Here is an 11,630-nt window from a genome sequence, read left to right on the forward strand (position 1 = left end):
TATAAATATGTATAAGTAGAGAGATGGTTATTACTATAAGTAGAACTGAATTTACAGATGAATATATACAGTGAATAAATATACAGATGGCTATTACTATAAACAGAATTTACAGGTGAATATGTACTATGAATAAATATACAGATGGCTATTACTATAAACAGAATTTACAGGTGACTATGTACTATGAATAAATATACAGACGGTTATTACTTGAACAGAATTTTACAGTTAGAGGTATACAATAATATGTTAGGCTAATATGAGGAATATAGCAGTGGATTAAGTTAGTACAATAAATTATGGACAGAGCTATCCGAAAGAAAGTGTAAAAGTGCAGTGGAAAGTGGTTGCATATTCCAGTTAGAAGTACGGTGCAAAATGCAAATGTAAACATTGTTACTGTAAATACAGTCGGCAGTGCAGATGAGCATTATCCAGTTACGGTATGGTGGTGCAGAATGCATAAGTAAACAGTTGTTACTGTAATAAACAGTCAGTAGTGCAAATAACAAAGTGAAGGCAGATGTGAGGTAGGAGAGTTATCAGTTTATGAGGGAAGTGGATCAACGGGGGTTTGAGTTCAATAAAGAGACAGCTCTGGGGAAAAAACTGTTCTTTAGTCTGCTGGTCCTGGTCCGGAGGATCCTGAAACGCCTGCCGGAGGGCAGGAGAGAAAACAGTCTGTGGGCTGGGTGAGAGGAGTCCTTGAGGATGCTGCGAGCTCGATGCAGGCAGCGTTTCCTCTGGATGTGCTCGATGGCAGGCAGTGGAGTCCCTGTGATGCGCTGGGCAGTTTTCACCACCCGCTGCAGTGCCTTGCGCTCCGCAACAGAGCAGCTCCCATACCACACTGCCACACAGTTGGTCAGGATGCTTTCTATTGCGCAGCGGTAGAAGTTCACCAGGATGGCCGAGGAGAGCTGATTCTTCCTCAGTGTCCTCAGGAAGAAGAGGCGCTGGTGAGCCTTCTTGACCAGGCTGGAGGTGTTGGTCGTCCACGACATGTCCGCCGAGATGTGGATCCCCAGGAACTTGAAACTGGAGACACGCTCAACAGCCATTCCATTGATGTGGATGGTGTCGTGTGTGCCTCTTGACTCCTTCCTGAAGTCCACGATGAGCTCCTTCGTTTTGGTGGTGTTGAGGAGCAGGTTATTATCAGCGCACCATGTGGCCAGGTGCTGGATCTCCTCCCTGTAGGCAGTCTCATCGTTGTTGCTGATGAGACCAATCACCGTAGTGTCGTCCGCAAACTTGACGATGGAATTAGTTCCATACACAGGCTTGCAGTCGGAGGTGAAGAGGGAGTAGAGAAACGGACTTAGCACACAGCCCTGTGGTACACCAGTGTTGAGTGTGATGGATGTGGAGCAGGTGGATCCTGATCAAACATTCTGGGGTCTGTCAGTTAGGAAGTCCAAAATCCAGTTACACATTGAAGTGTTGATGCCCAGGTCTCCAAGTTTGGCAATTAACTTGGATGGGATGACAGTGTTGAATGCTGAGCTGAAGTCAACAAACAGCATGCGTGCATAAGTGTTTTTACTGTCCAGATGGGTGAGCACAGAGTGCAGTGCCATGGAAACGGCATCCTCTGTGCTCCTATTGCTGCGGTAGGCAAACTGGTGTGAGTCCAATGTGGATGGTATAGAGTCTTTTAGGTGTTCCAGGACCAGCCGCTCAAAGCACTTCATAATGATGGGTGTGAGTGCTACAGGGCGGTAGTCATTAGGGCACCTCGGGCTGGAGTGTTTCGGCACTGGCACAATGGAAGTGCGTTTAAAGCATGATGGTACAGCTGCTTGGGCGAGAGACAGGTTGAAAATGTCTGTAAAAACCCCAGCGATGTTATCATATACTAGCTAAACTTGTGCTGTATTTTTTCCACTAACAGGAAAAGCCTTTCCATGTACAGGTAACTCGTACCTTTTACTTTGTTGCAGCTCCTCAGAAAAAGTATCAGTTACTTTTTAAAAAGGTTCAAATTCAATCTTCATGTTTTTTAGGAAGATGAAACAAATGGTTTCACCCCTGAGTCTACATCGGAGAAGCAGGTGGCTCCATGAAAAGTAGGTTTTATTAGAGGGGTTGCAGCCATTATTGTTCAGCATATTTTTAATTTTCCTCTTTTGAATTGTTTTTTTTCTTAGGCGCGTATCATGGCGAATCTTAAGATTGCCAGTCAGTGGTGCTTGGAGAACTCTGGCAATCTTCTTGGCTCAGTTAAGCTTCCTCGTATACTGTGCATGGAGGATGAGGAAGCCATTGAGGCCTTGGAACAGTACTGCAGTGCAGAGTTTACAGAGGACGATCTTGTAGAGCCACTGATGTTTATCTTAACAGTTGTGCAGGACATGCATACATTTGTAGATAATATGGTGGACCACATGCACCTCGCACCAATCTTTTCTCGCATACAAAATTAAACAAACAAAACATTGTCCATTTGTTTTTGTTTTTTTTATGTAATGTTTTTGTACATCTATCTCTCTCTCTATATATATATGTATAAGTAAAATCATTTACAAAACTCAACCACGGCCAACTGCTGTGTTTAAAAAAAAAAATGATGGTTTATTTGGAAGTATATTAACATTGAATGTGACTGTAGCAGTAGCAATGTGACTGGCTTGTTAAGCTATGATTTAATTCATTATAAAGTTAATTTGGACATCTTTAAAGGTGATTTTTCTCAATATTTTGAGATGTACATCTTAATAATCTTATGTACATACATTTATACCGAACTTAAGCAGCTAAATATATAATATATATAATTTTATTTTATGTTTTAAAAGTTTATGGTCATGTATGCCATATTTATTTTTTTTTAAAATACAGGAAAACTCTGAAATATTATAATTTAAAATATCAGTTTTCTATTTTATTAAAATACTGAAAAAAATATTTGTTTTCAGGATATGTGTTCATTTGTTAAAATGTGTACGTTTTTTAGACGTTTAAGAATTTAATATTGAATAAATTCTGTTTGTTTTATTTTTCACAGAATCTTTAGAATAAAATTATAACAGGCTGTAAAAATAAGTTGTTTCTAACATTGATGATTAATCAGTATTAGATTTCTGACTAATCATGTGACACTGAAAACTGGATTAATGGATGATGAAAGTTCAGCTTTGCATGACATACATTTTAAAAACGTATTACAATACAAAACTTATTTTGAATCGCAATATTTCACAATACTGTATTTTTTGCATCTGTACTTTTCATCAAATAAATTCAGCCTTGATAAGCAAAAACATTAAAAATCAAATAAATGAAAATCTTACTGATCAAACACTTTTGCGCGGTAGTGTAAAAAATATATATATAATTTATTTATGCGCGGCATCAAGTGAATGTGTAATCTACGGTCTTAATACGAGTGAATCTCGTTTAGTGTGCATGCGCGGCTGAGAGTGCATCTCGTTTAGTGCGCATGCGCGGCTGAGAGTGCATCTCGTTTAGTGTGCATGCGCGGCTGAGAGTGCATCTCGTTTAGTGCGCATGCGCGGCTGAGAGTGCATCTCGTCTTGTCTGCAGCCAGACACTATTGGACAGCGCTCCACTTCGCTCATTACAGGCTCGTTCTCGTCAGAACCCAAAACAGTATGTAGCTTTAGGTCGCGCAACACCGTATTTATTTGCCCATTTATCTTGAACCCCCTCACCGAAAGCATGATCGGCTCAACATGTAGATATAGATATATAGATAAACTCATCTTTCAGGCATTTGACAGACAGACCGGGTTGGCACTTCAGCGTGAGAAATCGGGGGTGTGGCGTGTGAGCGTGTGAAACCAATCAAATGCGTGTGTCTCACGGCCAATGCGTGAGAGTTGGCAGCTCTGAAAATTGCAAACTGAGTGCAAAGCAGTGTTTGTGCTTTTAGTTTTGCAAACTCAGTGAGTGGTTTTGCTATACGTATTAATAGTTTTAGAAATTGTGCTACAAGAATCACGATTAGCGCTTAAGCATTCAGAAAAAACTGTAAGAGCCACTCTTTCAATCTCTCTCTCTGTCTCTCTCACTCTGTTTTTCTCTAGTTATCTCTCTCTCTTTCTCAGAGATTTTTATTGTTACTTACTAAAAAAGTGTCCATCAAACATAACCATAAGTTAGTCTGATATTCAGATGTTTGGAGTAAATCCAGTGTCTTAAAACTGTATTATAACTGAACCAGGACAAAGACATGTTTGGGGCACTGGTATATACCAGATAAGGTGATTAGATATAAGCATAACACTTACTGACAAGTTTAACTAAAGCATATTAATAGACAGGCTTGTTGATATTGCAACTAAAGATCATGCAGTGTTGGCATAGCTGTAATTATATACTAGCCTATCATAATTTTATCATATCATATCAATTCTAATATTGTGAGTATCAGATTAATTGCAAGACAAACAATGTCTTGTACCCCCCCCCCTGCTTTTTTACATTTTCATACAGTAAGTATCTATGGATAAAAAATATTTTCTACACTGTACAAACCCAATTTCAATCTTCAAAAGGTTCAAAATGCAGCAGTGTTATAAGCCCTTTGGTTTGTCAGCAAATATCTGCAGTACATATCTTTTTGTAGCATTAGGGGAGTAGCCTTACTACTAACATGTTTTTAATGTAGACACAGCAAATCACAACGATTATACTGGATTCTGTGAATTGGTCACAAATATACTTTGCATAACTGCAAAATAACTGTTAAAAGATTGGCACCATTGTTGTGTAGTTAAAATGTCTTAGCAATAAAGGAATTTGTAGGTTTCTACAATGGTAACAGACATTATGCCTTTTGTCTGGTTTACAGCATCAAAACATGTCAAAAGGTGGAGGGCTCAAGAAGACCTGCCCAGCGTGCAAAAAAAAAAGTTTTAATGGCTTCAAGAACTGCCCTATGTGCAAGGCCCCACAGCCTAAAAATGTGCGCCTAAACAAAAAGATTGAAAAATTTGAGCAAAAAAAAAAAGACATGGGTTGCCAACACAAAAAAAAATCAGGTGACCTCACATTTGTGGGATGATGCCATCATTTTGGTAAGTAACTTTTGTTATTCTATGTCACCATAGTCCAGTTATTTTGGGGTACTTGGGGGGACTTTCTGATTTTGACTGAGACAAGATAATGCATTAACATCTTTATGGAAGCTATTTGTTCAACAGTTTTAGCATCTTAACTGTACTCTACTGTCATTGAAAAACGTTGCAAACAGACCAAAGACTCTCGGGATCACTTAGCTCATAGCCTGCAGTACTGTAAGATGTTTCACAGTGCTTCATATGAAGAACAGTTGACTTTCCCCTGTGCACAACAAACACCAGTATGTAAGCACCAGGCGCTCGGTTGACATCGCATTTTGTGAGCTATTTGACACATGAACTGAACTTGGCCACTACTAACCTTGCAACATTGCTACTTACACGTTTATGCAGGATGAACATGACACATGCATGTGCATACTCTTTTGGTCTTTTGTTCTTGTCTTGTAGTTTTCTCGCTTGTGTTTATTTTAGGCTTGTTTCAGATGGATGGCTGACTAGCTGTCTGTCTGGCTTAAAGAAAAGCATTCTGTGGGTCAATAATACTATTTCAACAACAAAAAAGTCATACCTAACGGTAGTTTGCCGATCAAGCTAATTTTCTCTTGGTCATGCCCCTTGTGTACTTCCTGGTTTTGTCAACTGCTCTTGTTCTTGTAGAGTCCTAGGTTTCCTGTCCACTGCTCTGTCATTGTGGTTTGTCAATATACTAGCTGCATTTAAGATCCCAGAAGATCGGGCAGGGCTTGTTCGACTTGGCTGGCTGGCTGGCTAAGTGAGTGAGACTTGTTGGGCAAAAGCCCATGCAAATTCAGCAACATCACTTTTGCCCAACAAAAAATGTCCCACCCACTTAGCCAGCCAGCCAAGTCAAACAAGCCTGTTTAGTCAGCCATGCAAAGGGCTTCTGGGATCTTCTGGGATCATGAATATAGCTATTCCTTGTGATGTTCCAAAAGTCTGCTTTGACCCTAAGTATTTCATATTTACCTGCATTGTGTCCCAGCTTTGTGATAAGCAGACAAAGATCCATACACAGCCACACCAAAGCACTTGTAATTGTTTTGAATGTTTTTTTTTTGTGTGTGTGTGTGTGTGTGTGTGTGTGTGTGTGTGTGTGTGTGTGTGTCTGTTTTTTCTTTAGATAGAGAAGCTGCACGCAGTTGGCTGGAGGCCTTTGCTCCTGGTGGAATATCCACACAAGCAGGCCAAAATGATCTTGCCTAAAGATCAAGTGTTGGGCAAAAGTGCACAGACCTGTGTGCAAAACATTTTTGAAATTTTTAAAATGATGGTTGAAGGTAAGACTATATTTATATACTATAAACTTTATCTATGTTTTTTTATATATTATTATTTAGGGGTAGATGGTGTTGAGCAATTTGTGTGTTTGGTGTTGAGATTGGGAATAGTAAGGGCAACTGTGCTTCTCTGAGTATCTGAGGCTTGTGGGTTTTGTATTATTTTGCCTTAGCTTTCACATTTTGACCTAATTGTGTATAATGCATGTTTTGTGTTTGTATTCTTCTAGTAAATACAGACCAGGCAACAGACAGTAGCCATGAGCCTGAGGAGGCTACTGTCACTCTAAATTTTGAAATAACAACCCCATTAAGAGAACCAGGTGCGTTTGGCCCAGATTTGGTGCCTTCACTTTATTGTGTTCTCCTTGAGATTTTTTGTGAGAATGTGCTTTAGTAGCAGATGTCTTTTCACTACACCTATTTAAACATTTATGAGACAACACCATCTATCTCTCTGATCATCCTCAGATTCAGTAGCCACAGTATCCGTGGACCAGGGTGCTGGGACTGTGGCTGATTTTAACAAACCTCCTACTGGACAAGGTCTTAAGCTCTTCAGCTTTATTTCTGTTCTTTTTTATCCTTGTGAGATATCTTTTAGCAGCAAATCTCTATTTTGACTAGGGCCCGTATTCACAAAGAATTTCATTTTAGCACAAAAATAATTCCTAAATGATGTTAAAATTTCCTCACTAGTGCTTAGCGCTAAATGTTCTGCTAAAAAGTTGAGATACTTTCATCCCTAAGATTCTTTGTGAATACAGACCCTAATTGTATTGTATATTATGTAATCTGTGTATACACTTTGGAAAGACAACATCTTTCCACTCATTCTCATCCTCAGATTTGACAGGCGGCATGAATTTGGACCAGTGGGCTGGGACTGAGGATGGTCCAGAATTATTGCTTAGCCCTTCTCCTACAGGACAAGGTATTACAGTGTCCGGAGTACTTCCAACCATAGCACTGTTATTTGAGCTCACTGTATGCTGTCAGTGGGAACGAGAGAATTTGGTACAACATAGACCAAATATAGAACAGGAATTTTACGCTGAATGGTACCATGATAAATTAAACTGAAAGTGTATTAGCGTAAACAGATGGTTTGCTATGTAGTCTGTGCTGTACCAAATTCTCTTGTTCTTCTTCCTACCAACAGCACTTGGGAAGCTCAAACAACAGGGCTATGGTTGGATGTACTCTGTAGTATCGCTTTAAGCTCTTTTTTTTTTCAGATCTCTAGTATGACCTTATTGTATATTATAGCCGCTTTCCGACCAGAGGAACCTTTTCACAGTTCCTAGAACTGTTGGCTAAAATACCCGTATGTTCCTGCGGTGCAAACACGTCGACTAGGAACTCCATTTGGAGGAACTAATTTAGCTCCTTCTTCAGAGTAGGGTCTAAACCAGCACTATAGGAACTACCCATGACGCTAGTGTATGCTGATGACCCAACGCACACAAAACACCAGCACCTGCCATTTTTAAAACAGCTATGTAAACACACAGATTATAGCCTATATATTTACTCCAGAAACTAGATACAAACATGGAAAAAAGTGATAGATGGGCCTCTAAACCGTTATGCTGAAGATAAAATCGAATGCAACTTTGAGGGGACCAAGTCAAACATGATTATGCATTTCTGCTCAGCTAGCAACACTGGACATCAATCACACGGCATAGGCTAATAACTTTTTTTTCATATACTGTGTACTTTCTATAACAATTCTATCTAATAACATGTTAAACAGTACTGTTAGACGGATCGCTAACTAATGAACACAGAGATGCTCTGGCGTTCTCAACGCTATCAAAATAAAGGTCCGTCGCTCTATCAAATAAAAGTTGCCGTGCTTGCGTCACTCCCTTACCCCTCCTACCATTTCCTATGGCCAGTGGCCACTTGGCCAGTGCGAACGCAAACAGCAAAACCGAGTTTGGGGGAGAGTAGTTCATAGAACTGTTTAGAAGTGGACAGTTCCTATAATTAAGTTCCTGTAACTGCATGGTCGGAAAGTGGCTATTGATAGACAATGCTATCTCTTCACTCATTTCAGATTCAGAGGCCACAGTATCCGTGGACCAGGGTGCTGGGGCTGTGGCTGATCAACCTTCTACTGGACAAGGTCTTAAGCTCTTCAGCTTTATTTCTGTTCTTTATCTTCGATAGAATATGCTTAAGCTTTAAATCTCTGTAATGTACTGAACCAAGTCTATTTGTTTATATATGGAAAAGACGAAATCAGAGGAAGAGAGGTGAATTAAAATCTGACATCTGATATTCTGTCATTTTTTACATTATCAACACAGATTATTAATTGAATTGTTGTGCAGGTCTTCCTGATGTTATTGGTTTAATAATTTCCATATGAATTGTATGCATAGTGTTCATGCTGTAGACACGCAAGTTTTTCAAGTATTAAGTATTTTCCAAGGCTACATTTTCATTTGGATTATCATTTATCATTCACTACTCTATGTACTTATGTTACTTATGTTAACAGTGAGAACAAAAGATTGCCCCCACAACAATCGGGATGTGCACCCATACCGTGGGATAATACGGACAAGGCAGAGAAAGGTAGGATTGGAGAGGTAGTTAGATTGTGTTATCTGATATGATGTCTTCCCTACAGAAAATACATCTTGGCTAGCCTAAGCATGTTTTGAAGCTGGTTTGATCTACCATTTTTTACCAGTTAATGTTTTTGCATAATATTTGATGGTTTAGTTGGTTTGAACATCTTATGATGTCCATTCTTAGCCTGATACACCAAACGCTTTCACATTATTTCACTTTGTGCAAAGCGCCTGGAACCTATCCATTGGGATATTTGCTTCCTGGTGGGCAGATACTTTCTGCTTCAACCAATCGCTACTTGGTTGTGACGTATGTTACGTGCTGGAATGCACTATTTTCTCTTTCGGCCCACTCTAGCTTAGAATATCCAGCAACCAGCATAATTTTTATGCAAGGTTTAAACTACAACTAAAATCATATAAAACTGTGAAAATGTATTTTATTTTATTTTTTTAAATCTTGGTGAAAAAAAACCCTTAAGGCTCTTGCACTGCCAGTTTAGAAGTTGTCCTGAGACAAACTCAGAAAGTAACTGAGAATGCTAAGTGCTCCTTCTTGGGCACACACTACTCAAAGCCCAGGTACCCCAGCGGCATGCCACTGAACCAGGTACAATTTACTCAGCATCATAAATTAAACTAAAGTGAACCTTAATTGGTGGAACCTGCATCATCTGCTTAGATGTCAGCAAAGCTAACAACTGTATCTCCTGTAGTCACAGTGGAGTGTGTCCTATTGCTAAATTTCGAATGCATGTCCATAGTGAAATTTAGTGCCAATTGTATCACCAGGGAATTCTTTGTTGTCACTTCGATAAGATTTGCCCTTGATCCATGTCTCTAAACATTTATTTTTAAATGCCTAGAAATATCCTTTAAAGGTCCTTATATTTGATGTGGAGAAAGGGTGGGAACCCTCTTCCCTGTTAGCTACATGATGGTTGCTATACTGACAGACTATTGCTTGCAAGTAATCAGAATATGGACCTGATTGTTGTTCTGGGAAATATTCTTGTTCCTATTATCTTTAATCGTGTAAGACTGGAAAAACTGGTTAAAGAACGACCACTGCTCAGTAAGACAAAGGACCTCGCTGTGAATGAACATCTGACCTCCCCCTCATACAGTCTCACCTAATCTACATTTCATTCTCTCTCTAATGCACACCAAAAAAAAAATCACACAAGAATACATATGGTTTAATGTGAATGATTATCATTGAGTTATTATGTTTAGCATAATTTAAAATGTCTCTGAGTGGTACAAATGTCTCATTTCCAAATAAGTAAAACAAAATGTAATAAAGTTTTAGACGTTTAGAGAAAACTGGCTCACAAAGGAAGATAGGCAAAGGTTTTTTAGATCAATTATTAAAAAGCACACTAAATTGAGTGAGAAATTGTTTGTGTAGGGAAACTAATTTTTATTGGTGCATTCTCTAAAACAATCATGCATTAGAGGCCCCCTCGAAAACTAGATGTCACATCTCAAGGGGTTTTCCTCTTACAATAATTTAGAAATTACTGAAATTATTTGAAAACTGATCACCTAATGTCACTCCAAATCATTCAATTTAAGTTTGCATTGTAATTCTGTGTGCAATATTTCATGTAACACATTTCCATGTCTTTTTTTTTTGCCTTCCACAGGGGAAGACTGAACTCCTGTATGACTGGATGCCCTGCGATCTATGGTATGGTAACCTTGCTTGGACAGTTCACCCTTAGTATACCCTATTTTTTACATTGCAATGCACAACACAAACCTTTCTGCAACTTCAAAGACAACACGTTGCATGGCAACTAAACCAGTTGGTTAGAACTACTGTGTTTGACAGATGACATTGAGCCAAAAAACAAACAAAAGGAAAATAAACATGTCTCAAGTGTATTTGGACATTTTGATTCAAGGGGAACTGCTGAATAAGAACTATTGACCTATAGCCGTAGCTTGTGATCATGATAGTAATGGATATACCTAAAGTTGCGTTTACCACATCTTTGACTATTCATTACCAACCCTACTCCCAGTGAGTGCTTCATTGGCTTTAAGCAAGCCCAGACAAGATTGCATTATCAAAATTCTGTTTTTGTCTTTGCAATCTACTATATACTACTGTATACTCTATACTACTATCTTAAATTTATTAGGTTATGAGTTAACAGTTACCAGTTGTAAACGGTATTGTCTAGATATTTTTCTTTGTTTATTTATAAACTAGATGCTATTTTCATTTTTTAGGCCTATGGTTAATCTTAACATCACTCCTATTGAATACCTTGTCTTGCATCTTAATTACTGTACTCTAATATTGTGTAATAGTGTAGTGTAGACGTTACAGCATTGAATGTTAAGTCATTATTCATACCTTTTTCCCTAACCACCTATCTTTTGTCTTTTTTCAGCGGGAAAACCTGGCCTCCAACCTGGCAGACGGCTTGATGCTCACTGCAATTTTATTTTTCTGTCATAAAACCTACACAAAAGTTATATGCAAATTGATCCTTGTTTAGGTTTGGTTTTTTAATGTTATTTGTTCATTTTTGGTTGGTTTGTATTTATTTAATAAAGATTTGTATTTACTAAGCTTTTTCATGTCATGTCTAACAGACATCACTCACTCATGTAAGTGACCTAGCAGAGATCATTGTGTAGTAATTTTAATACTAGGATGTACATGAAGACATTAATAA

The 11,630-nt window shown here is 38.6% G+C and overlaps 1 protein-coding gene across 1 annotated transcript; it reads left to right on the forward strand.

The window, feature by feature from the left end:
- Positions 1–4,236: 4,236 nt before the first annotated feature.
- Positions 4,237–11,379, forward strand: LOC307126280 (uncharacterized protein; the record flags this gene model as incomplete). Its single annotated transcript, XM_079816745.1, has 8 exons — positions 4,237–6,349; positions 6,580–6,672; positions 6,821–6,895; positions 7,197–7,283; positions 8,415–8,483; positions 9,420–9,547; positions 10,587–10,630; positions 11,343–11,379. The coding sequence occupies exons 1-8, from the start codon at positions 6,262–6,264 to the stop codon at positions 11,377–11,379; spliced, it is 621 nt and encodes a 206-aa protein (XP_079672871.1). The 5' UTR covers positions 4,237–6,261.
- Positions 11,380–11,630: the final 251 nt, after the last annotated feature.

The sequence above is a fragment of the Gobio gobio genome (assembly GCF_949357685.1).
Source record: "Gobio gobio genome assembly, chromosome: 5".
NCBI classification, from domain to species: domain Eukaryota; kingdom Metazoa; phylum Chordata; class Actinopteri; order Cypriniformes; family Gobionidae; genus Gobio; species Gobio gobio.